Below are 27,582 nucleotides of genomic sequence, written 5' to 3' on the forward strand. Positions count from 1 at the left end.
CATCCTGGGCTGGACTCGATCATTGTTTACAAATCCTTTGTGTGTAATTGTCAACAAACCCTTTCTCCCCCATATTGACCTCACCTGTAACCAGATGGCAATTCTAAATTAATTACCACTCGTAACCTTATATTTTGGTAGCCTATGTAAGAAGGATTTAGTCATTTCAATTAACTCCAAGAGGGTCCATATCGAAAAGAGTCCCTTAGCCCAGTGATTCTCAATCAGGGTGCCACATCCTGATGTGTCTCGAGATCTTTTGAAGGGTGATGCAAGGTTTGAGGAGATAAGCAGATAAGCTAAGACAAGAGTGTTCAACCCCCAGCCCACAGGCCAAATCCAGCCCCTGGCAGTGCAGGGCTCCCCACAAGTAAAAAAATTTGGTGGCAGGGGAGCAGTGGCACCATTTCCTTGTTGCCAAATGCTCGGACCTGTGTGGAGCCCCACAGGCCAGAGACCATAGAATCATAGAAAATTAGGGATGGAAGGGACCTCAGGAGGTCTCTAATCCAACCCTCTGCTCAAAGCAAGACCATCCCCAACTAGATCATCCCAGCCAGGGCTTTGTCAAGCTGGACCTTAAAAACCTCCAAGGATGGAGATTCCACCATGTCTCTAAGTAAGCCATTCCAGTGCTTCTCCACTCTTCTAGTGAGAAAGGTTTTCCTAATATCCTGGCTGCAACTTGAGACCATTGCTCCTTGTTCTGTCATCTGTCACCACTGAGAACAGTCTCATTCCATCCTCTTTGGAACCCCCATTCAGGTAAAGGCAGCTATCAAATCCCCCCTCACCCTTCTCTTCTCCAGACTAAACAAGACCAGTTCCCTCAGCCTCTCCTCAGAAATCATGTCCCCCAGCTCCCTCAACATTTTTGTTGCCATCTGCTGGCCTCTCTCCAATTTGTCTACATCCTTTCTGTAGTGGGGGCCCCAAAATTGGACACAGTATTCCAGAAATTTGACCCTGGCATGGGGGGCTGCTGCAGGGCCTGATTCACCCCACTGACTGGCTCCATACCACTCATCTGACCAGAAGTGATTAAACATCAGTAAGCAAAGCAAACAAGCACAGGCTCAGGCTTGTCCCTGCCTGGATGATCCCCCACTCCCACTGTCCAGTCACTCTGCAAGGAGGCAAGCATTGTAATATATGAATTAGTTTTTGAAATTGGGTGCCAGTTAATTCACAAAAGTTATGGAGAGTAGTCTCAAGTTGAATAAGGGGTACCCCAAGTCCAAAAATGTTGAGAACCACTGTCTTAGCCCAACAAGCATCAAGACACACAGCAGGGTTAGCATGCAGAAGCTTGCATTCCCACTGCCCCTTGATGCCAGTTCTATAGATAAAGATTATTCAGTTCTATTTAATACCCTGAGCACATTTTGGTGAGCTCTCATTTTCAGGGGGAAAAGGTTCTGTTTAATTTCTCTTCCTCCTCCTATTTCTCCCATAAACCCAAGTAATGTGCCATGTAATAAGTGGTGCATAATAAGGAGGGAGATTTCATGGAAAGTACTGTACAGATGGTGTCAGCTACCTATGTTAAATTTCCTTAATTAAGAACTGGCTGCTCACTCCATGTGCAAAGTTGGCTTTGGTAGGCACTTTGTTGCAGTTATGAGGGAATCACGATTAATATTTATTTCTTCCTTACGGGAGCTTGCAAGAGGAAAAGAGAAAGAGGGTGGGAAAAAATTGAAGTTTAGGGATTACTCTTGTTAAATAAAACTTTTAATAAGGAAAAACTAGACGTTCCAATTCAGTAATATTCCTGTCTCATGGGCAGTGATAAAGAAGTTCTGCAAGGGATTGGTAACCTCTAGCTTCTCTCACTAGAACAGCAGCACTTCTGAGCAGGGATTTAACAACTTAATGTAGTGTCCATGTGTCCGTCCAATAATATGTGGCCTCTTCTGCAATCTAGGCAAACTATGAGCTATCACACATCAACCAACACTGCTTCCAGTAGAAAGGTTAACAGCAACCCACAGCAGGCTTGTCAGCCTCACAATCACTTTTAAAAAATTGGCATCCATACTTTCTTCCTGTTATCTTGTACTTTTTCTCTGTACAAATCTTTGTCCTTAAAAGAAAACTTTAAATGCTACTCATACTTTAAGGAAATATAGAAGTGTCAAAACTCCTTCAAGCCGTGATTTGGCTAGTCAACCCAACAGGAAGTTTGCAATACAATCCAATGCCCACTTACTAAACCAAAGCTGTATCTCTTCCCTAGAGATGACAAAAGCCCACTTAATTTTGTCTGTGATGACAGTAACACAAATATAAGAAAAGCCTGTGGTGTGCAGTCAGTCTGTCAGTCATCTGCTTACAGGGGTAATTGCGTTTCCTCTCATAATACCAGCTGGCAGCAGTTTAGTGATTCTTTCAGATTGTTCTTTGGTGCTTCCTGTTAGAAGGAAAGCAGTAGGGACTCTTTCAGATGAAGCACAGTCTTTCTAGCAAGAGAACAGACTCTTACTGGATATATTCTTCAACATTTTGCAAGATTTATCACCAGCCTCAACAGGGACCACTGCAGTCAAAAATTTGTACTGAAATGGTTGCCACAGGGCATGTCTGCACATGAAACAAATGCTATTTGGCTTTGATGCACAGTAAATTTACTGCTCAGTAGATTAATTTACTGCACAGTAAGTGCCTGCACGTGTAGCCAGTGACACTTTACTACACAGTAGATTAGGCTACTGTGCAGTAAAGCATCGCATGTAGACATGGCCACAGGCTGTGATGAACTGAAGTCTTGTCTCCATGAACAAATCCCTAGGGCAAATTAACCTAGCAATGGTGAGGCCTCAGCCCAAGTAGAAAAACACCAAATTCCTCCTAGCTCTATTAGAACATTAGAGCAGTTCAAAATCCTTCCAAGTCAGTTAGTTCAATAGGAGAATGTGAAAATTCCAGACAGAACTTCAGGTTCTCCTTCTCCACGTGTAATGAGGTTAATACCTATATCAGATGGATGCAGCATGGATTAGCTAGAACAAGTAAAATCCTGTGCAAATGTGGAATATTAAAGAGTGGAAAGTATTTCAAACTAACAGAAACGTTCACTGATTTTTCCATACCAATTTTTCTATGGACAAATTGCCTGCAATTGGCTTCCATGCCTGAAGCTAAAATACGCCTTGAGGAGAAACATTTTTTGTATTTAAAGTTACATTATACAATGATTAACGATAATCCATTTAGTTATGCGGAGAGCAATGCAATGTCAATTACAGCCACAAAACAAGCATGGGGTATAGCATAGCATTGGCATCTAGTTCAAAATGTTGCCAAGCGACAGCATAATAGTGGTGGGTGAAACAATTCAGATACTACAGATCCTGCAGTGCCTGTATGCCCATTAACATCTAAATGGAATGCTACAACCATTTTGTAGGTGTCATAGCATGAGGATACCCTGTCAGGCTCATAGGCTTGGGACAGAAGTTACATATAAAATGGTTTAAGTGATCAGAAGCTGGTTTTAACCTGTAACAAAATAGAAGCTCAGTGCATATAAACCAATTTCAAAATGGCTGAAACTGGTTTAAGATAAACCTGGTTGAATGTAGCATCAGACTTAACTGATTTGGGTCAGACTGGTTTATGGAACTTCTGCCCCAGACCCCTTTCTAGTTCAAGTTAAAGCACAATCCCCCGGCATCCCAGTGTGCTTTGCATCCCTGGGCTGGGCTGGACTGGGCTGTACTGTCTGCCTGCTCTAGAGAGCAGGGCTGGCCCCAACCCTCCGCTCCCTACCTGGAGCAGTTTTGCTCCAGCAGGGCTGGCTGACAAGGGGGTGGGAGGGACAAGCCTGGCTAGGGATGCAGCCCAGTCTACGGGGGGGGGGGGGGGGGGGGGGGGGTGGACTGCCGCCCCCAGGCAAACCCCAGCTGGGGTCTGGAGCCAAGGAGGGGGATTAAACACCCCTTCCCCTGCTCAAATTTACTGCTGGCTGTAACACTGGACTACAACTCCCAGAGGCACCAGGAAGCAGAAAGAGGATGTGATGAGCAACCCTGCAGAGTCCTGCTGCTGTAGTTCTGGACTGCAAATCCCAGAGACCTTGCGGGCAGCAGGAAGAGGAAGTGAACACACAGCTAGAGAGCCATGCTGTAGCACACCAAACTCTCCCGCCCACCGGGTTTCTGGCCTGAGCCACTGCAGACATGTGGCTGCATTTCCTGAATCAAAGGTAAAGGTCTGTTCACTTCTGTTTCAATTTAATCTGTGCAGTTTAGACTAACCTGCAAAGCCTGAATTGATTCCATTGTGGGCTTTTTGACTGTCTATACCTAGCCTTAGGTCTTTGAATGAAAGGTGTTATGTGGAGGAACCCTCTAACTTGGTGGTTCTTAAGTTTTTTAGGCTTGAGGCACCCCTCAGAAAATGCCACCTTAGTTTTCACTCATTTTTGACTGCAGAAAAATAGAGCAATTTTTCTTTTGAAAAGAACGTAGAAAGACCACAACAGGTCAAAATATTTTAAATGCTATGGATTATGGTATATGAAATCTCTGGGTTTATATTGTGAATCATGTTTGCACATCCAAACGTGTGGCACCTTGCAGTTCCCCTGAATGGATCTCAAGACACCCTGGCTGATAATCACTGCTCTAACTAGTCGGTAGGATGTTGGATTTATGCAATCTCAGGCCAAGTCAGGATTCCTACTTATACAAGCATTTTGATATTTGCACTCTTTTGCTCCTATGTCCTTACTGAAGTACTAGTGTTGAGTTAGGTCATAGTCGCCTGGATACTTCCCCTTTTACCTGGATAGTGATGACCAGGCAGCCTAATGTAGAACTAGGATTGTGCAGAATTCTGTTGACTCAAGGAATGGAAGGACAACCAATTTAGCTCAGTCCAGTTGTTTATAATATGGTTCAGGTACTACTAGAACTTTTCCAAGGAGGTAAAGTGACTTTTTAGAAGCAAGGCATACAAAGTTCAGGGCTTGACTATACTGCTGTCATGCTGGTATTTCTGCAAATCAATTTAAGTCTTTTCAGGGGTCATAAATTGCCAACAGCTAACATACAAACCCTTTCAGATCACTTCCAAATTTGGCTAACTAAGATCAATTCAGTCTCCTCTAACCTTTCAGAAGTGATCATTGGTCTTGTGTACCCACTTCTACACCTTGCAACTCTTTCTCAGAGGTGCGTTCCTTCAAAAATCCAAATAAAGTAAAAAAAAAACCTCTAAGAAGACACATACAGATTTCCTTACCCCAAATTACTAGCCACTTCTAGAAGCTCTGGCCTGCACTGCCCCAATTTTTTTTGGTTTTGAGCCAGTTTTGTTCAATATTGTCATCAGTGATCTGGAAGATGGGATAGAGTATACCCTCAGCAAGTTTGCAGATGACACGAAGCTGGGGGGACTAGTAGATGTGCAGGAGGGTGGGGTTTGGATTCAGAAAGACCTTGACAAATAGGAGAATTAGACCAAATGCAATCTCATGAGGTTCAATAAGGAGAAGTGCAAAGTCCTGCACTTAGGACAGAAGAATCCCATGCACTGGTATAGGTTGGAGATCAACTGCCTAAGCAGCAACCCTGCAGAAAAGGACTTAGGGGTTACACTAGACAGTAAGCTGAATATGAGCCAACAATTTGCCCTTGTAGCAAAGGCTAATGGCATACTGGACTGCATCAGAAGAAGCACTGCTAGCAGATTGAGGGAAGTGATTATTTCCCCCTATTCAGCACTGGAAAAGCCACATCTAGAGTACTGTGTCCACTTTTGGGCCCCCCACTTCAGAAAGGATGTGGACACATTGGAGAGAGTCCAGCAGAGGGCAACAAAAATGTTGAGGGTGCCAGGGCACATGACTTCTGAGGAGAGGCTGAGGAAACTGGTCTTATTTAGTCTGGAGAAGAGAACACTGGGTGCATCTACTCGAGATGCTAAATGCACAGTAGACTAATGCTACTGCACATTAGCGCAGCAGGCAAAAAACATTGCTAATGCACTGATACGCAGTGGAATTAATCTACTGTGCATTAACATCACAAAAATGGGTGTGTTGGTGGTACTGCGCAGTAGCGGTGATTACGGCACATTAAGTTTACTACCTGTTATTACAGGTTGGGGGGTACAAGGGTATTAACAGGTACTAAACTTAATGCACCATAATTATGGCACATTAATAGACATGTAGATGCACCCACTAAGAGGGAACTTAATAGCAGCCTTCAACTACCTGAAGGGTGGTTCCAAAGAAGATGGAGCTAGACTGTTCTTAGTGGTAGCAGATAACAAGGAGCAGTGGTCTCAAGTTGCAGTAAGGGAAGTTTAGTTTAGCTATTAGAAGAAACTTTCTCACTAGAAGGGTAGTAAAACACTGGAACAGATTACCCAAAGAAGCTATGGACTCTCCATCTTTGGAGGATTTTAAGACCCAGCTAAACAAAGCCTTGGCTGGGATGACCAAGTTGGAGCTGGTCCTGCTTTGAGCAGAGGGTTGGACTAGATGATCTCCTGAGGTCCCTTCCAACCCTAATTTTTGATGATTCTACGAAATGACATAGTGAGAGACAAAAGTGAGCATGGGTAGTAGAAATAGTAACTAAAAGGCAGGCTTACTGAAGATATTAATTTAGGCTAACTGCTGACTGTACTTTGCATCAGGGGTAGGCAACCCCCGGCACAGGTGCCAAAGTGTAGCACACGAAGGCATTTTGTTTGGAACTCGTAGCTTGGGGAAGGGGCTGGGGCTGCACTGCTACAACAAGGACTGGGCCCCTCTCAGCTCCCCCACCATCTTCCTCTGGCATGCCAACATTTTACAAGTTGAGGTTGTGAGTATTTTTGACACTGCCCAAAAACGTTGCTGACCCCTATTCTACATGCCCCTGTTCTACATGCCCCAATCTTTCCTGCTCCTGTCCTTTCTTCTAGACAATAATAGGTCCCTGGAAGATGTTGATATAGTTACATGATTAATATAGCAGGACATACAATTTTGGAATAGAGCATAAAATTCCTCTGATCCCAATCATGTGACAGCTAGCACAGGCAGCTGGGGATCAGGTCCCTGATTCATAGTTGCACATATCGGGGGTAACTGGGAATAGGAAAGTTCCCACACCCCCAGCTGCAGGCATGATCACTTCAGGACAGAGCATATATGCTGCTGGGGATAGGGAAGTCCTAGGGCTATACCCTTCCCAATCATAGAATCATAGAAGTAGGGTCAGAAGGGACCTTGTAGATCTTCAGGTCCAACCCCCGCCTGGGCAGGAAGAAAAGACTTAGAAGAAGATTAGACTTCAGGAAGGCCTTCGATATGGTATCCCACCCCATACTGGTGAACAAGTTAAGAGGCTGTGACTTGGATGACTACACGGTCCGGTGGGTGGCGAATTGGCTAGAGGGTCTCACCCAGAGAGTCGTGGTGGGTGGGTCGGTTTTGACCTGGAAGGGTGTGGGCAGTGGGGTCCCGCAGGGCTCGGTCCTTGGACCGATACTCTTTAATGTCTTCATCAGCGACTTGGACAAGGGAGTGAAGTGTACTCTGTCCAAGTTTGCAGATGACACAAAGCTACGGGGAGAAGTGGACATGCCGGAGGGCAGAGAACAGCTGCAAGCAGACCTGGATAGGTTGGACAAGTGGGCAGAAAACAACAGAATGCAATTCAGCAAGGAGAAATGCAAAGTTCTGCACCTAGGGAGGAAAAATGTCCAGCATACCTACTGCTTAGGAAATGACCAGCTGGGTGGCACGGAAGTGGAAAGGGATCTTGGAGTCCTAGTGGACTCCAAGATGAACATGAGTTGGCAGTGTGACGAAGCCATCAGAAAAGCTAATGGCACTTTATCATGCATCAGCAGATGCATGACAAATAGATCCAAAGAGGTGATAATTCCCCTCTATCAGGCACTGGTCAGACCGCAGTTGGAGTACTGCATGCAATTCTGGGCACCGCACTTCAAGAGGGATGTGGATAACCTGGAGAGGGTCCAGAGAAGGGCCACTCGTATGGTTAAGGGCCTGCAGACCAAGCCCTATGAGGAGAGACTAGAGAACCTGGACCTTTTCAGCCTCTGCAAGAGAAGGTTGAGAGGCGACCTTGTGGCTGCCTATAAGTTCATCACGGGGGCACAGAAGGGAATTGGTGAGTATTTATTCACCAAGGCGCCCCCGGGGGTTACAAGAAGTAATGGCCACAAGCTAGCAGAGAGCAGATTTAGACTGGACATTAGGAAGAACTTCTTCACAGTTCGAGTGGCCAAGGTCTGGAACAGGCTCCCAAGGGAGGTGGTGCTCTCCCCTACCCTGGGGGTCTTCAAGAGGAGGTTGGATATGCATCTAGCTGGGGTCATCTAGACCCAGCACTCTTTCCTGCCTATGCAGGGGGTCGGACTCGATGATCTATTGAGGTCCCTTCTGACCCTAACATCTATGAATCTGTGAATCTATAAAACTGGGCTCAAATGACCCCAGTCTGGTAGGCATTAAGCCGCTTCTTACAGACCCCCATGGTAGGAGCCAGCACCACTTCCTTTGGAAGTCGGTTCCAGATCCTAGCCGCCCTAACTGTAAAGTAGTTCCTATGGATGTCTACTCTAAACCTACTCTCCAACAACTTGTGGCCGTTATTCCTTGTTATCCCAGGGGGTGCTAGGGGAAACAAGGTCTCCCCCAAACCCTTCTGGTCCCCCCTAGTAAGTTTATAGATGGTCACCAGGTCCCCCCTCAGCCTTCTCTTATGAAGGCTGAACAGGCTCAGGTCCCATAGCCTCTCATTGTAGGGTCTTCTCTGCTGTCCCTAGATCATGCAGGTGGCCCTCTTCTGGACCCTCTCAACATTGTCCACATCCCTCTTAAAGTGGGGTGCCCAGAACTGGACACAGTACTCCAGCTGTGGCCTGACCAGTGTCACATAGAGGGGGAGGATCACCTCCTTGGACCTACTAGAGATGCACCTGTGGATACACAATAAGGTCTGGTTAGCCCTGCCGACCGTGACCTCGCATTGTTGGCCCATGTTCATCTTGGAGTCAGTGATGACTCCAAGATCCCTTTCTGCCTCCATGCTCTCAAGAAGAGAGTTTCCCATCGTATAAGTGTGCTGCCGGTTACTACTGCCCAAGTGCAGCACCCTGCACCTGTCAGTATTGAAACGCATCCTGTTTTTGTTAGCCCACCCCTGCAACCTATCCAGGTCTTTCTGCAGTCTCTCCCTCCCTGCTAACGTGCCCACCTCACCCCAAATTTTGGTATCATCAGCAAATTTGAACAGGTTGCTTTTCACCCCGTCGTCCAAATCGCTGATAAAGAAATTGAACAGCACAGGCCCAAGGACCAAACCCTGGGGGACTCCACTGCCCACTTCCCCCCAGGTCAAATATGACCCGTCCACCACCACCCTCTGAGTATGACCCTTCAGCCAATTCGCAATCCATCTGACCGTGTAGGCATCGATGCCACAGTCACCTAGTTTTTTAATGAGGATGGGGTGCTCAACAGTGTCAAAGGCCTTGCTGAAGTCCAGAAAGACAACATTCACAGTGACACCTGCATCCAATGCTTTTGTGACCTGATCGTAAAAGGCAATCAGGTTGGTCTGACATGACCTGCCCCTAATGAAACCATGCTGGTTGCCCTTGAGCATCATCCCCGATGCCGGCCCGTCACAGATGTGCTCCTTGATGATCTTCTCAAAGAGTTTCCCCAGGATTGAGGTAAGACTGACGGGCCTATAGTTCCCCGGGTCCTCCCTCCTCCCTTTTTTAAAGATGGGGACCACATTGGCTATCTTCCAATCATCTGGCACCTGGCCACGAGCACCACGAGCACTTGTAAAGCCGTGCCAAAGGCCCTGCAATAACCCCTGCTAGCTCCCTCAACACCCTGGGGTGGAGAGCATCTGGACCTGCTGATTTGAACACGTCCAGCCCCTCTAGAAGCACTCGAACCTGGTCCTCCTCAACCTTAGGTCTTGAGGCGTTCCTCTCAAGTCCGTCTTGAATCACGGTGGGGGAGTCCCAGTCCCTGCACAAGAAAACGGAGGTGAAGAATTTGTTAAAGAGGTCTGCCTTTTCCTCTGGCGCAACCACCAGATCGCTCAGCGTATCTTGCAGGGGCCCCACATTTCCTGACGCCTTCTTCATCCTCCCTATATATTTGAAAAAGGACCCAGAGATCAGGGTGAGGGGCCATGTCCCAGGCCCTGGGGCTGTATCATGCCCCATCCCAACACACAGCCAAGGTTCAGGATGGGGCAGGCAGATGGTCCAGTTCTGGGATACATGCAACATACAAACCAATCACAAGGACTTTCTACATTATATGTGGAACATTTTGAGTCTGGTGTGCCACTTTACAACACTATAAACTGACTGAATGTGTGGCATCTTAATATTTGTAGCATGATTTACATGTTAGTTGTTCCATAAAAGTAATGTTTGCCACGACCCTTATATCAATAGACTTTTCTGAACCAGGGGTAGGAACCTTTGAGTAGCAGTGGGACAAATTAGCAGAGCTCGAGATATGGCATGCTGCTGCTGATCTGCCCCAGCTGCTGCTTGCAACCTGGCTGCTGTTGACTCAACCCAGGCGTCACCATGTGCCAATCTATGCCACCCTATGCTGGGGATTCCTTCACTGCCAAATTGCCCTGCTGTTGCATTCTGCTCTCACCCTGGCTCCATGAACTGATTACAGTCTCTTTACAAGCTGGATAGGGCCTGCAGGCCATAGGTTGCCAGGACCTTCCCTTGAGCAGCATTATTTCTTTCCCTGTAAGAGAACCTTGTGGCCAGTAGAGACAATTGCTCTGCTTAAAATTCTCATGTGAGAAACCACAATGATCTATTCCACAAAACCCATCTCTTTCAGAAGCTGGTGCCAAACTTGACATTGTCTCCAAGGAAGGTTGTTATGGCCAGGAAGACCAATTGAAAAAGTACTTGGTATTTATTCTCCCTCAAATCTTTGTCACGTTTACTCCAGTTATAAACATGTATCTGAACTATCTGAATTGTTTCATATCAACAATTAAAGCTCTTTTGAGAAGAACAAAGCTCAATTTTTAATACAGGTGAAGGAAAAATATATATTTCCATACTGGATTAGTTCTGGAGTGCCATCAGTAAGTAACCAAACAGCAAGTCATTCAAACAGTTGTGTTTGAATAATAAAATTAAAACAGGATCCAGTGGGAATTCACATTTACATTCTTATAGCCAATAATAGTATCAAAGAACACTACAAGAATAAAAATTCTTTGGAAAGAGTCTTATTAGCAAAGCCACCTTAGATTACTAAATTAAATCTCCAAATACTTTAACATGTTACCTATCCTATTTGTTCTTTAAAATTCAGTTCAGACAGTGACGATAGATCACTCCCGTTTACTCACATTTGCATGAATTAAAATGCTCCTGACAAGTTTCAGATGCAAATGACATACAGGGGCATTGGTTAAACTTGAAAGCAGTGATGCTCACTCTTTTAGACCTGCAGGCAAGATAAGTGACAACAGGTTGTTCCATGGGCTAGATCAGGACCCATAATGCCTCCCACATATCCAGATCGGACCCCATGATACGATCAGGCCCTGGGGCCCCACACCACCTCTGCCTGGTCCTACATGCTGGGCTTGGACCCTGTGTGCCAGGATTGGGCCCCAGGGTCCAGCATAAACCCCAGCACACTGCTGTCTGGCCCTGGGACACTGCACCACCTCTAGCCCATCTACATACTGGGATCAAGCCTTGCACCGCCCTGCATGCCCAATCCAACATGCCCAGTCCACCACACAGCCATGCTATTTGGCCCATAGAGCTACCTACAGGTCCAGAAATTTGGCAGCAGGGGATCGGTGCCACCTAAAGGTGTATCCCCAGAATACAAGACATCCCCTTGGAGAGAGACAAATGCCTTTGGCCAATCAGTCATGAGGGGTGGGGTCACCACCTCCCCAGCCAAATCAGCAGCAAGTGGTGGGGCCACTAGGCCCCTTGGCCAATCAGCAGCAAGGGGCAGGGCTACCACAAAGGCCAACTCCCTCCCTTGGAATGGCTGTTTACCACCCTACCTCTAGGCACAACCAATAGAATCATGAGGACAAATGATTGATATGTATTTCCACAAATAAACTGAACAACAGGGCTTTTTGCAGTCCATTTCTCATTTAGAAACAGACAGGGGACAAAGGGTTTAAAAACAGGACCAATGCCATCATAGTGCCACCACTCTCTTACCACCAAATTTTTGGACTCATGAGGAACCCTGCAGGCTAGATGACAACACCAGGAGCACAGCACTTTAGAGCACCTATGAAAGGGAAGATGGAAATGAATGCTGGGCCAGACTCAGTGCAATGCAGATTATTGGTTAGCAAGGTGGAATGGATTTAAATCAATCTGACAACCTGAGTAGAAAAATGCAAGCTATGTGGCTAAAGAATTTAAATGCATGCTCTAGATACAGATGGCTCAGTTCAGCCCAAAGACAAGAGTTGTAAATACAGATTCATGGCCCATTATATTATCAATCCAGCTGCTACATTTTGTGCAGGCAATCCATTTCTTATGAAAACCTATAAAGTTCTGGAAAAAGGATGTTAAGTTGCACATCAAAAACAAGAACAGTCATTTCTGTCATTTTAAGTATTTTTAAAGTTTACTCAAGTCTTCAGTACCTTATTTCTTAAACCCTCAGACATCTAAAGCAGTAAGTACAAAAGTCTCATGAACATGCTCATTTCTGCCTGGCTGCAGCATCCCAAAGGAGAAACCTATTGCATCCTGGGTATTATCTGATTTCTTCAGGCAGGAGCAAGAAGTCTGATACCCAGTTCAGAAATTGTTCTAAGGGCTAAAAGCCTCTTTTAGTGAGACAAACAAAGCTATTTAAAGCTACTAACACTGTCCAGGCGATCATAGCAAATATCCTGGAAATCCTCTGTAGCTTTAAAAGCAGCTTTTTTCTTGTACATTTAGTATAATAGTAGTAAAGTTAATGGGATACTTCAATAATCATTTGTTACAGCTTCAGAAATGAATGTCTGCTTTACCTCAGCTTCACTCCAGCAACAAACAGGAGAGATTGCTGGAACATAAACTCCTTCCTTAGAAACATAGTGCAATAGCACATTAAAAAGGATGCTTAAAGATAGTTTCATGTTTTGTGACATTAGCAATTCAGCTATTTTGGTATTTCAGAAGGGGATAGTGACGAATGGGTCAACTTCTTGCAGTCATTGCGGTTTTAAGATGTCAAACTACCATTGCACTATTAGGTAGTGACTTCCACGTAATACCACTGAACAGGTGCAATGCTTTAACTTGTCAGCACTATGATTCATAGATGCTAAGGTTGGAAGGGACCTCATCAGATCATCGAGTCTGACCCCCTGCCTAGACAGGAAAGAGTGCTAGGGTCAGATGACCCCAGCCAGGTGCATATCCAGCATTTCTTTACAGTAAAACAACAGGTTGGAAAGAGGCCGTATCACTCATTTAATTCAATCCATGTACCCTTTTTTACCTGCTCTATTAATCTTCAGAGAGCAATTTTTAAAACAAAAAAAATACACTTGCAAGATAACATGCACTTGTATTTGAAACACCTAATAACCCCCTCCCTTCCTTTGCACACAGGCCAATTATGAACAGCAGCCAGACACTATTATGAAGTTCTGGTCTCAGCAGATTTCCATGTAGGGTTTGTTTAGTTTTAATTAAATACCAGTTCCCTACTAGCAATCTTTTTTTGACTGGTCTGATTTTAGTGCCAAATCCAAGTAACAACCTATATTCGACTGGCACCAAAGAATGAGTACTTTTCCCCTTTATATTACCATAGACAAATCCCAGTTTGCACACGGTATTTCAAACCATCACCATTTTCAATCCCACAAATATTTGTTTTGTAGTGAAAATTATAATAAGGAACGTGGGGCATAAATGCCTGGGGTCACCCTTGAAATAACAGAACTTCTTTTCACGTTACGGTTGGCACGATTAAGGGAATGAAAACACTTGCAATGGTGGGGTTAATGTCAGTAGCAGCAGAAGCCATACCTCACAAACCTAGCTTCTTTTGGCTCTGGGCGAGAGTTGCTTACCAAGGCCTCTTGTCAGCCCAACTACACCCGTAACTAGAGAGTTCATTAGCAGTTTGGGTGACCATTCACAAGTCAGGTATGCTATGTTATGGTAGCACAGCTCAGTTCTCTTAACACCACATATAGGAAGATAGTGACAATTGTGTTCTTGCTTCTGCCAAGAATCATTCAGCACAGCAGCTTCCCTGTCTCCCCCACTCCTCTTTCCTGCCCTAGAAAAGAAGTTAAAATATAAAGGCCGTTTCCTCAGAAGTCCATGCATAGTCAGCGAAGAGAGAAAGGAAGGACTTCTGAACACAGAAGTAGCTTATATGGCTGAGTAATTTAGGCAACAAAAGAACATATTTACATCTTTAAACTTAGTTGCTGAAGTTTGAATTCTCAGTGAAAGCTTTACAGAGGGGTTTACTGGCTGGAAAGTCAAACATTTAACTGTTTTTGCCAAGTTCCTTAATTTGCAAGGTTGGAGTCAGAATGACGGTTCAGGATGCTACAGGGTGCGTCATACACTTGCTCTTAGTATGTTCAGGTCAGGTTATTGACCAAACACATTAAATTGATTAAAAACAGACCATCAGCTATGAATCACTTGGGTCAGGGGACTTTTTATTTTTTGGCTAGCAAATAAAACCAACTGTTTCTCAAGAAAGCCTCAAGCCGTTAAAGTGCCAAGAAACCACTAAAGTCAGGAGTCTGTTTAGTGTACCTGCTTCACTAGGAACTGGTTGTCACAACGATAACCCTGAGTTTTGACAACTTGGATGCCGTGTTGGTCACAGAACATGACTGGCCTGCAAGCCCAGCCAGTCTGGGTGGGTAAGAAAACAAGTAAACCATTTCATCAAGCATCTAATGACATGCAGCACATTGTTTCAGCTGCCTGATGTGCTCCCAGAAAAAGACCCAGTCTTCTACCACTACATCTGCTTAACTATGTATGGGCAGTGGATCCTCTCCCTGGGATCTGGGTAATAAAGTTATCAGTGGGATTGTGTGACACGGGTACCTTCAATGGCAAAGGAATAGAAAAGAAATCCCTTCTGAACCTTAGTCCTTCCCAAAATCCCCACAAGAAGAGAATATACCATATTAGAGAGACTTTCATAGTGGGAAAATATTTTAATAAACAAGTCAATTTGCCTTTCACATTTTTTTAAATAAGTTTATGCTCGTTATTAAAACAAAAACAATTACTACGTAAACCATCAATTACAGCCCCTAAGTCCATGTTCTGTTCCCACTTAGATCCTGTGTTGGTTGAAGAATTTGGATACCAATATCATTTCACAGGTAACAGACTGCCACATACAGATTAGGAATTCAATACAGATCAAATGGGAGAAGCTGGCCCTGGTGAAAGAAACATGAAGCCACAGAATCCTCTTTAAGACTGAAGATGATGTAGGAAAAGGAAGAAACCCAAACAAACCCCCCCAAAAGAGCCCTAGCTAAAAGTCTAGGAGCATAAATGCTCACAGAGTGCCCCTTACCCTCCTGCCTTCCTTCTTTCTCCCTCTCCCCTGAAACATGCCTCTAGGCTTGATGTTGCTTTGGCCTAGCATGCATGAGGGAAAAAGTGCATTCTCCAACCCAGCCGGGCAACTTTGATTGAAGGCCCCATCTAAGAACACAAAAGCCTGTTCCTTACAAATGGGGATTTCAACACCATTAACAGTTGCTTAGCTGAAATAAATAAATAAATAAATAACCTCTCTGCCCCCTAGATGAAGGAGCAAAGAGACACCCACCGGGATCTACTGCTTTCCTGAGGATTAAAACCCAACCCAAACACAAAACCAAACAAAACAAAGCAGGTAAAATGTTGAGTTCCTCCCTTCTCCGCTCTGCCAAGCGCAGCACAGTCTTCCCTAGAGAAGGACGTCGCACAGCTCGGATCCCATGAACTCCTCTGGCAGTCGGTGGGTCTGTCTGTCTGTCTTTAAGCATCCCTTGGCCTGCAGGACGGCTGTAATCTTCAAGGCGAGTCTCCCCGCTATAGCCCTTTGGCCCGCAGTCAGCATCAGCTCGTGGTGTGTGTGTTTACATACAGGGAGCGCGTGTGCGTGTATAGATCTGTACACCTCTATAATCTGGTCTCTATGCACAGGTACAGCCTAAGTGCCTCTATGTGTACAAGTATATACAGGGGGTGGGGGGGAAGGAGGCCGGGGTCCATGCCAGCTGCCTTCCCCGGGCGGCACCAGTCCGTCCGCCGGCGCCGGGATCAGTGGCTCGGCCGCACACGCTGCAGCACGGCGGGGCCGGCGGCTGTGGCGGGCGCTGGCGAGGCGGCGGGCGGCCCAGGGCTGGAGGCCGGGCGCGGCGGCGGCTCCGTGGCGGCGGCGTGCGGCTCGGCCCGCGTGGCGGTGGCGGTGGCGGCGGCGGGGCGCGGGCTCGCGGCGGCGCTCGGCGTGGCGTGGCCCGGCGAGGCGGCGCCGCTGCGCACCGGCTGCCAGATGAGGCTGTAGTAGACGGCGAGCACGATGGCGGCGAGCGAGACGGAGAGCACGTAGGCCAGCACGGTGGCCAGGCGCACCCACTTCTTGTTGGTCTTGGCCGCCATCCGCGCCTTCTTGTCCCCCGTGTAGGTGGCGGGCTTGCCCCGCTCCGCCGTCTCCTTCTCCTTCATGGGGGCGCGGCCCTTGCCCCGCTGCTCCACAGACCCCTCCGTGGTGCCGCCCGCCCGCCTGCCTGCCTGCCTTGCCGCTACCGCATGCCGCTCCCGCCCTGCGCGGCAGGCGGGGCCGGGCCGGGTGCGGCGCGGTGCGGTGCGGGACCTCCCGGCTCCGGGGTCTGGCGGCGACGGCGGCGGCGGGCTGGCACTGGGCACGCGGGGGAGGGCTGGGCGGGCCGGGCCTGGCAGCCTTAAAGCGGCAACGCGCCGCCGCGCGGCCTTAAACGGGCGACTCCGCCGGGTCCCTGTTGCACCCGTACGCGGTACGCGCGGAGCCAGCTGCACACAGATGCACACAGACGTGGGGACATCTCCGATGTACACACACATACACGGAGACACCCCCCCACAATATACACAGACATATAGCTATGCACGCAGCTCTACACACACATGCGTACACCCCCCCGATGTACACACAGATACACAGACCTATATATACACAGAGATGCACACAGCTATACAACCATGCGTACACGCACACCGGTGTACACACACACAGCTACAGTATACACATACCTAGATATATACACACAGAAGCAGTTATACAGACATGCGTACTCCCCCGATGTACAGATACACACCCACAGCTGCACACAGACCCATATATACACACATGCACAAAGCAGTACAGACATGCGTACACATCCCTTGACTTACACACGCATACATACACCCCCCCACACACAGACACACACAGCTACAGTATACACAGACCTATATCTACACCCACAGATGCACACAGATATACACAGACATGCGTACCCCCCCCAACGTACACACACACCGCGATACACAGACCTGTATATAGGCACAGATGCACACAGCGATACACCGAGATACGTACACCTCCGATGTACACACAGAGATACAGGCACACCCAGCTGTGCACACACCTTCCAGGCGCCGCCTCCCCGCCCGGTGCAGGGCGCGAGCCCCCCGGGGGCTGCGGAGCGGGCCGACCCGGCCGAGCCGTCGGGGCGAGCAGCGCGGGGCGCCACGTGCGCTGGAGGGCACGCGGGTGTGAGTATGTGTGTGCGCGCGCGTGTGTGTGGGGGGGGGGGGAGGTCAGTCCCGGGCAACTATATAGACCCAGCGCAGCTGCCCGGAGCCGCGGGGATGGAGGCCGCGGAGGCGCTGGGAGCGGACGGGGCGCGGGACAGGAGCAGCGAGGTAGGCGCCAGGGGCAGCGGCCACGCGGGCAGGGTTCGCTGGGAGGGGCTGGGCGGCAGCCTGGCCGCCCCCGAGCCGGCCCTCGGCTTCCGTAAGCTCCAGCTGCTCATGTCCTGCAGGGTCCAGGCAGAGGTCCAGGCCCTCCAGAGACACCCGGGACCTCGGAGCCGTGGTTCTCAAGCTTCTCGGGGCCCCGGTTAGACCCGGAGCAGCCCTTGACAGGGGAAAGCCACCCCTCGGAAAATGCCAGCTCTTACAGTTTTCACTTGCTGCTGACTGGAGGGAGATAACAGCCATTTCACCTCCAGCAAAGAGCTCTGGAAGCCCACAGCAGCTCAGAATGCTTTCAGCACTGCGCCTTGCCTTTCAAACCCCTGCCTTTGCCTTGTGCATCAGGGCTGTCCACCTGCCAGTGCTAACTCTGCGTGGCACCCTGTGGCTCCCCTCAAAAGATCTCAAGATCTCCCACCCCTCACCCCTGGGTGCTGCAGCACCTTGGTTGAGAATCGCTGCCTGGGAGAGCTCTGAAGGAATCTGCCCCTTCAACCAGTCATGCTTTGTTCAGCTCCTTAGCTGTTGTGGAGGGGAAATGTTGGCCTGGAAAGACCACCAGTCCTTTGGCAGTGGGTCCTTGCTCCTGCCTAAATGCTCCCAACATTCGAGTTGTAGCTGTAGGTGTAGGTGTAAAGGGGGCAGATCTTGGAGCTGGGAGACACCTGCAACAGTATGGGGAGAGCTAGAGGAGTACACCTTGGCCAGACAAGCTGCAGGAAAGGACATTAACTTCATTTCATTTAACTTAAAAGACATTTTTAGAGGCAGAAAGAAAAATGGGGAAGGGAGCAAGAAGAAAAGTGTCCAGCCTCCAACAGTCCAAGGTTGGATCCTGCAGAAATCAGCAGAACTGCCCCTCCCCACCCCAATATGTTAATAGAAAAACAAGAGAATGTCACACCTTATGAGAAATAGCAAAGAAACTAAGGGCTTTTTTAAAGGAACAGATAGATAAGGGATGGAGGTATTAAAATAAGATATTTTCTTATAATGGTTATTTTTTTCTAGGAAAAAAAATCCTGTAAATGATTAGTTTAACTCAATCCTTGGGTTGTTGGTTTTTTTTTTCCTGGAGCATTCTGATAACACTTTTCCTGCATATCTGCATACCAGCCCATCCCACCCAACCCTGCATTTTGTCCTTTCCCCATTATAAATCCTTCTGTGTTTAGTGGGCAAAGAAAAGCTTTTAAAAATGGAAATAGCCTTCCTGTGTCCGAGGGGGTACGATAATCTTAAAAGGGCAATGGAAGCTGATAGAGGTCACCAGAGGTCTTACCTTAAAATGGCAATGCCAAAATTACAGAGTAGGTAACCAGCTGTCACCTGGAATCGGTTCTATTTGGGGGAAGCAGTCTGTCTTCTGGAAGAAATTTTTTATTCCTCCCTTCCCCAGGAACAAAGCATTGTAAGGGGGGCAGATTCAGAGGTGCTGTAACCAGAGCCTTGATCCGGGCTACAAGCAATAAGGAACATATGAGAGATGCAAAATGACTCAGCTTGAATTGAGCCTTCAATATTAGTGGGAGGGATACTCCACATAAGGGAAAACTTGCTTTTTGTTCACCAGAAATAACTTTTGACTTTGGACCAGTCGTCCCTCAAATCAAATCAATTCTCAGCTGCTGTAATATGTAACTGGACATACAGTGTGTCTAGAGACTAGATACTGAATGGGAGACTCCACTGTGCTCAGATATACTCCTACATCTGACCACCAGTTGGCAAGGGCAGCAAAGGCTCCATCTCATCCGGGGCAGCAGGTTTAGGATAAATCTGATCCAAATCAAAGGCACATTTAATCAGACAAACTACTCATTTTTAATACCATAGTTTTAACTTTTTCATGTCTCCTTTCCCTTACAATTAAACAGCACTTTAGAAATTGGGAGGTGAAAGATTTGCCCTTTTCATAAACTGGTTTGACCCAAATCAGTTAAATCTGATACTACATTCAACCAGGTTTATCTTAATGTGCACTGAGCTTCTTTATGTGCACTGAGCTTCTGTTCTGTTACAGGTTTAAACCAGTTTCTGAAGACTTAAACCGGTTTATGTGTAACTTCTGTCCCTTGCCAAAGGAGTTAAAATTAAGAGGATAGCTCTAGTTTAACATAACTTTCTAAACTTCATCTTGCAACATATCCTTCCAAATCTCTCTCTCTTTTTTTTTTTTTAAACATCTTGCATAACCCCAATACATGTATGTGGAGAATGTGTTAATGGCTACCACATCCTTGTACAGGCTTTGCTTTCTATTCTGTTCTGTTTGGGCTTTTATCTCATATCTATAGCTGGGATACCTGAACACTTCGCTCCAACTCATGTTGGATCTCAATGATCACATTTAATTTACAATTTTTGTCATCCTCGTGGCAAAGTTTTCACAAACTGGAGAAAGAATTACTAAAAAAACCCCCGGTGAGTACTTAAAAAACTCAAAGATTTTTCTGGTTCATTTACTGAGGAATAGGTTGAAAGCAACTTCCCAACTCTTGCGAAAGTAGGTTGTTGATTAATTCGTCCTGGTTCATTTCTCTTAGTATTTGATGATCAGCTAATTCGCTGCTGGTCTCTCTTTCCTCTTACTTTTCTTTTTCAACTTATTCTTCTCTCTTCTCTCCTTTCTTTTATTTTGTTCAGTGTCTCTGTGGCTTTCAGTACCATGGATTGTTCTGTCTTTCTTAACATCTCAAACAAAAATCCTGTAATTTCAGCAGACTCTTCCTTCTGTTTTAAGAAAAGAGGTGTGGCTTCTTTTGATGTCTGACTGAGGCAGAGATGTAACAGTGAATTTGCATCTTGGAATCCCATTGTCCCTGACTTGCTTAGTACCATGGGATGTTTTAGTCTGCTCTTCAAGTGTCCCATAAAAATGAACAGATAGCAAATGGCCCTGAACCTAAGTTCTGAGTCTGGCAGTGGATGCTATCTGATGCTTCAGAAGCAGATGACTACAGCCATCTTCCTATCCCCATCCCCATGCACTGACTCCCCTCCACACACATACTGCACATCTATTATGGGGTGTTGGAAACAGGGAAAGAATTTGTTATGATGCCTGAAGGTGAGGGCTGAGCTTTGATGGCCTTTTGTATTTTAGTCTGCATAACTGCATAACTCATTACCATAGCAGGTAACATACAGCCTTTTTTTTTTTAAATCCAGCCTTGATATCTCGATGCCCTCCTGTGGCAGCATGACTTCCAGAGGCTGCTTGTAGGCTATGTTAAGAATCACTCATTTTTATTTGCTATCTCTGTGTTGCCTTTTAAATTTCAGACCATCTCGTTTTTGTATGTAGTAGGATAAAAAAGCGAGACTGAGGAGTTTTCATAACATACTTCCTCTTCTTAAACAAGTTCATTATGTCCTTTAAAGTTATCTTCGTTTTGTTTCAGCTGAAAGCCTAGAGCAAATTCTCGCTTAGTCCTGAACCTTTTCTTATACTGGCATTGGCTTATCTCTGCCCTCTTCCTTTCATTAGTGAAGCATTCTTCATTTGACACTCTTCTCTTTTTCCCTTTCAGCCCTACAGATGGAGTCTGATCCCTCTCTCCATTACCAGGGACATTTTCACATACTCTCTGGAATTTCCCACTCACCCTTGTCTCATGGCAAGGTGTTGTCTCTTTCTCCCTTGTTTATTTAATTGAAGTGGGTGGGAAGCAAACATTCTTTTAATTCCCTCATTTCCAATTGAGCTTCCCTCCCTGCAGTTTGCAGTAGCCAGGGCAGATCCTGCACTCACTCACATGCTATGTGATACCATCAAGGTGACTTGGGAGGAGGACATATTAGCGCAGAATTTGGCATTAAATGTAATAGCAGGGGATAGATAGTATTTTTCCCCAAGGATGGAGAAGTGTCTCCTCCTAGAGTTACAAAGCATTGTTCCTTGTGCCTGTGTCATTACAGTGAGACACACTAAAGCGGCTTCTTTTTATTTATACTTTGCAGAAGATCCAGGGAATGCAGGTAGATTCTATAGCCATAACTGCCTTGGATATTCAGACTCTGGAGGGCAAAAACCCTCTGGGGGTTCAGAACCAGGTGGGATATGATTGATGTTACTTCTGTGTTGTGAGACTGTGTTCAGGTGTAATTGGACCAAAGTGTTTTGGGCTTTTTTTGTATTTTTTTTAAATGTTTGAAAATGTATGAAGCCAGAGGAGGATGTAGACCAGGGGTGCACAAAATGCAGCCCGCAGGCCGAATGTGGCCTGCCAGGCCATTCTATCTGGCCCACGGAGCCCCTAAAAAATTTAGAAAATCAATATTTATCTGCCCCTGGCTGCCTGTCATGCGGCCGTTGATGGCTTGCCAAAACTCAGTAAGCAGCCCCCTGCCTGAAATAATTGCCCGCCCCGATGTAGACAGAGTCTGGACTCTGTGATGATTGGGAACAACTTAGCTGGGCTTGAATAAAGCAGAGTTCATGACAGCTTGGGAAACCCTGGTTTGTTTCAGCATTAGTTGGGAGTGTAGCATAATATCAAGTAGGGGCAAAAATAACAACTTTCCAAAGACAAAGGTACACACACTGCATTGTGGCTTTGAGGAGCAGTAGGAAATGAATGATACTAAATAAATTAGAGATTTAATTTTTTTTCTTTTTTTTTTTAATGAAAAAAGGGGCCAGAAGACTGTTCAGATCTGAAAGGCACAACAGGAAAAACATAAATGCATCTTTTAGTGGCAGTGTCTTTCTGCATTCAGTAGGTGTAGGAGCATTACTAAATACTGGAGTGAAAAGCTTTCTCTCATCCCAAAGGTTTTCGGAATTCTCAGCTGTATGATTCACACATCAATATATCGAAAAGAACATTGCACCCATTTTGTAAGTGCCATATTTATTTATATGCTGCCCTTCCCAACATATTCTGAAAGATCTCCTAGTTGAATGCAAAACATTTCAGCATTATGTGTGAACCTGCTGGTTGCATTTGTAGTCATTTGTGACACCCACATTGCAGGGACCTGAAGTCAGAAATCAGCTGCTTCAATAGATGTTTTGCAGGCAAGAAACAAAAAAAATATTACAGTGTCACCACCCAACAAAAATCTCAGTGCAGGAAAATTACTGTTGAATCCAAGTGGACACTTATTTATAGACAAATTTGCAAAAGTTGTTACTAACTTTGCAGTTCTTTCTGAGTATCCAAATCAGCAGCCAGCTTATAAAATACTTTTGGCCTTAATTAACCCATCTTAACAGTAATGAGCTCCCTGTGCAGCACTGTGCTGTGGCAACGAGCAACTGACTCAGATAAAATACCCCTTGACACATTTCTCAAGGCTCCAAGTGAGATGACCCTTTTTTGGATTATTATATTTTCTATCTGCATTTCCTGGTCCTGCTATTAACTGGAAATGGAAGTGCCCAAATCCCAGGAGAGAAGCTGTTTTCATAGTATTTTCAGCCTTACCAGGAGCAGAAAGTGAGAAAAATTCTAGCAGAAAGCTCTTGCCCACTGCATTGTTACCCACAGCATAGCAGAGTCATTAATGAACTTAATGAATCTTTTTGGCAGTAATGAATGACAAGGGGATTCTGTAAGGCTATAGAATTGTATTACAAACACTTGGCTGTTCTGCTTACAAAAAAAAGCCCCCTAAAAGTTCATATGAGTTTTCAGTTTGTTAGATTTTGGTCTAAACCAAGCCCAATTTCCAAGCCATTTGAGATGCACCCAACAGTAATATGGTAGCCATCAACATGGGATTCGTAAGTTTTAATTGCAGTTGACATCTATAACTGGTGATCTGTGTTTCGTCCCTGGTGATTTTTTCCCCAGTGCTGAGCAAAAAGCCTCATCTTCAGGGAGAAGAATATAAAGGTAAAGGACAAGGAAATATGCAGAACCTTGAGTGCAGTGCCTGTCATTTTGATAGATAACTAGTGAGGCAAATTAATTAGCACATTTTAACTCTACTGCATAGGAAACCTGGATGAAAATGCCAGACACCTACACTTAGTGTGAGCAGAAATGAAAGGCTGGTCCCACTTTCCAGAGTGAGATGGAAAAAGGTTTTCCAAATCCAGAGTGTGGTTTGTCACCTGCTGGTTCTTCTAGAACAAGAGCTCTCCTTTTGTACTTGATGATGTGATTTATAAAAAGGCAACTGTTTCCATTCTCTGCAGAACATCTTGGATACCATAGAAATTTCTAATTAAGGATCAGGTAAGCTACTCTGTCCTCTGATAGCAACTCTTCTCCCTTTGCTGCATCTCCTGCACCTTGTGTTTAAACAGGGAAACCAAAGGAAGTGACAGCAGCCGTACAGTGTGTTTAGATGTTGTTCTGCAGTGTTCTTCTTTTCCAAGAATCTCTTCCAGTAATTTGTTTTGTACCTTGTTTGTTTCATTCAGTGATCTGATGCAATAAGAAAATAAATCTCTTTTCAAGGTATAAATTTTAACCTCATGATGGAAAGAAATAAGATTATTGTAAACATGCAGCAGCAACTAGGCCCAAAATTTAAGCTAGAAAATCAAAGTAAATGTACAAAAACAAATAAACAAGAAAAGACAGGGAATAGAAGGTTTTTCCTTTATAAGCAAGGTAGAACAATTCATCAGCAAGAATCAATGGCAAGATCCTGTAGTGTTTCAGTTGATAGAACCCTTCCTGCTGAGGCAAAGCTAACATAGAAGTGGTGGGAAGGGAATAGGACTGGTCTCTCTGGAATAAGAGAGAAACTCAAAGGTGTGACTGGTTAAAGATCTTGCATAACCTGTACACAGGGAAGGTGTTATCTTTCCATGCCCTGACCAAATTACAGCATGCCACCTATATTTTCAGTTGATATATCTCAATTTAGCTCTCCTGTTTATGCTAGCTGAGGATCTGCTCCTACCTACCTGAGTTTTCTTTGCACTTTCATTTGGAAGCTTCTTTATTTCCTGGCCTAAACTTCAATTTACGGGCATTTTGTGCCAACTGCACCAAACCCATAGTTACGTGGACCATAGTTTACACAGGGCTTTGAGGAGGAAGAGTTGTTATGATAACGAAAAGAAGTGTGGGAGAAAAGTGAGTGCCTCTGATTCTGGCCCCATTACACCGGAGCCAGGCAGACTGCCTCACTGGTATATCCTCTCTGAGATAGCAGTGATTCCTTTGCCACTGTATGTTTGGCAGAAGAGTCCTATGCTGCCCAGTCACTGGAACAGAGGTGTGCCCAGACCCACAAGGGCCAGAAGGAGCATGGCTGAGGTGTGCTGAACTCCATCGATTATGGGAAGGCAAGATGTGCTGGGTAGCAGCACAGCTCTACCCCACAGTACAGATCTGCCTTCTCAATTGAGATTGTGCTGTTGACAAGAGTGTTTCCAACTCCACCCTGCAACACCCAGTCAAAGATGATCTCAGAATCCCTCTAACCCTTGAGAAGGTGATGAAAGCCATCAAGCAGATGAAGAACAGCAAGGCATCTGGAGTGGATGGAATCCCCCCTGATATCTGCAAACAGGAAGGAGAGGAGCTCACATCACAGCTTCATGCCCTCATCTTAAGGATAGGGAATGATGAGGAGGAAATCTCAGATGACCTCAGGGACGCCGTGATTGTGACAGTCTTCAAGAAAGGAGTCAAGTCCGACTGTGGAAACTACAGAAGGATAGCCTTGCTGTCTGTCATAACCCAATGATTTTTAGTGCCTCGGCACAGTGGAATTTTCCCGTCACATTGGAGCTTCTTTGCACAGTGGAATTTTCTGCTGCAGAGAGGAAACCCCGGTGCAGAAAAGTTCCCGCCATTTGTATGTAAATTCGCACCCCATTATTGGCTGATTCTAAATTATTCCTACTTAACGACTAGTAATTGGCTCGCTAGCCGTATAAAATCCGCGCGACTTCCGCCCAAGTTGGAGAACTTCGAGCATGCTGCAGAGTGACTTTAAAGAATTCCTGACTCGTGGCAGAGCGAATCAGTAGCCTGATCAACTACCGATTTTTCCTCCCCGTCACCGAACGCTTATCCCCGACGTACCCTTTCCCCGCATGCCCGGTTCGTCTGTGGACTTATTGGCTCAGTTTCTTGCCAGTTGAAGCAACTCATTGCAACTACGCAAGCAGCCTTCACAGCCTGCGTCGCGGCCATCAGCAGCGTAAGTAAAAACTATTTTTGCAACCAATATGCTGTCTCGCCTGTCCATCCACCAGCCCACCTGACATTCGCTTAATTAACCAGCGTTTCCCTCAGTTGGTTCTACCCGGCCGAGACACTGTCCACCACAGGAAAGACCATTGCAAGAACCCTCCTGAACTGGCTCCTTCCACTTGCTGAAGAGCTCCTCAGAATCTCAATGTGGGTTTAGGGCATCAAGAGGCACAACTGTCATGATCTTCACAGCTCAACAGCTGCAGGAGAAATGCTGGGAACAACATAAGCCTCTCTACATGGCCTTTGACCTCATGAAAGCTTTTGACTCTGTCAGCTGAGAAGTGTTGTGGAGGATCCTTCTGAAGTACGGATGCCCACAGAAATTTATCTCCATTTTATGCCTGGTCCGTGACGGTAAGCAAGTGGTGGTTCTCAGTAATGGTTCTATCACAGATCCCTTCAACATTAAAACAGGAGTAAAGCAAGGCTGCATCATCGCTTCACCACCCATTTCGATATTCCTTACCACAATGCTGCATCTGACCATCAAGAAGCTCCAGCTGGAGTGCAGCTAAACTACTGAATGGATGGCAAGCTATTTACCTCAACCAACTCTGAGCCAAAACCAAGATCACCCTGACCTCAGTCACTGAACTTCAGTACATTGATGAAGATGCTGTAGTTTGTTCTCACTCAGAAGCAGACCTTCAGGCAATCAGACAATTGTTGATGTCTTTACTGAGGCATAAAAGAAAATGGGACTGATGCTTAACATTCAGAAAACTAAGGTCCTCCACCAAGAAGCTCCTAATGAATAGTCCCCAGCTGTGGTAATCCAGATCCACAGTAAGACTCTGGAGAATGTTGAGTATTTCTTGTACCTCAGGAACCATCTCTTATAGAAGGCTGACATCAACAAAGAAATCCAACATCGCCTCAAATGTGCAAGTGCAACCTCTGGACACTTGAGAAATGGGTGTTCAAAGATCAAAACATCAGATCTGAAACCAAGCCCATGGTTTATGAAGCAGTCATGATCCCCACCTTGCTGTATGGAGCTGAGACACGGACAACCTACAGGAGACATCTAAAGTTGTTGGAGAAATACCATCAATGCTGCCTGCAGAAGATCCTTCAAATCCAGTGGGAAGACAGATACACCAACATTAGCATCCTCCTGCAAGCAAACACCACGAGCATTGAGGCAACGATCATCCAACATCAACTTTGTTGGGTCAGCCATGTCATCCACATGTCTGACTCCAGACTCCCAAAGCAAATTTTATTCTCCCAGCACAGCCAAGTCATATGCTCAAGAGGAGGGCAGAAAAAGCACTTTAGGGACGTCCTCAAGGCCAATTAAAAAAATGCAAAATCAATGTCAATTCAGGGAAGATAATCACCCAGGACCATCCTAAATGGAGGAAGAGCCTGCTGCAATGATCTTTGTACTTTGACACCTCGTGGCAAC

General features: G+C 46.0%; 1 protein-coding gene across 1 annotated transcript; it reads right to left on the minus strand.

The window, feature by feature from the left end:
• Nucleotides 1-15,201: 15,201 nt before the first annotated feature.
• INAFM2 (InaF motif containing 2) lies at nucleotides 15,202-17,675 on the minus strand. Its single transcript, XM_059722997.1, has one exon. It carries the CDS (start codon nucleotides 17,104-17,106, stop codon nucleotides 16,327-16,329), a length of 780 nt encoding a protein of 259 aa, XP_059578980.1. The 5' UTR covers nucleotides 17,107-17,675; the 3' UTR covers nucleotides 15,202-16,326.
• Nucleotides 17,676-27,582: the final 9,907 nt, after the last annotated feature.

This window comes from Alligator mississippiensis, chromosome 2, assembly GCF_030867095.1.
Source record: "Alligator mississippiensis isolate rAllMis1 chromosome 2, rAllMis1, whole genome shotgun sequence".
NCBI lineage: Eukaryota > Metazoa > Chordata > Crocodylia > Alligatoridae > Alligator > Alligator mississippiensis.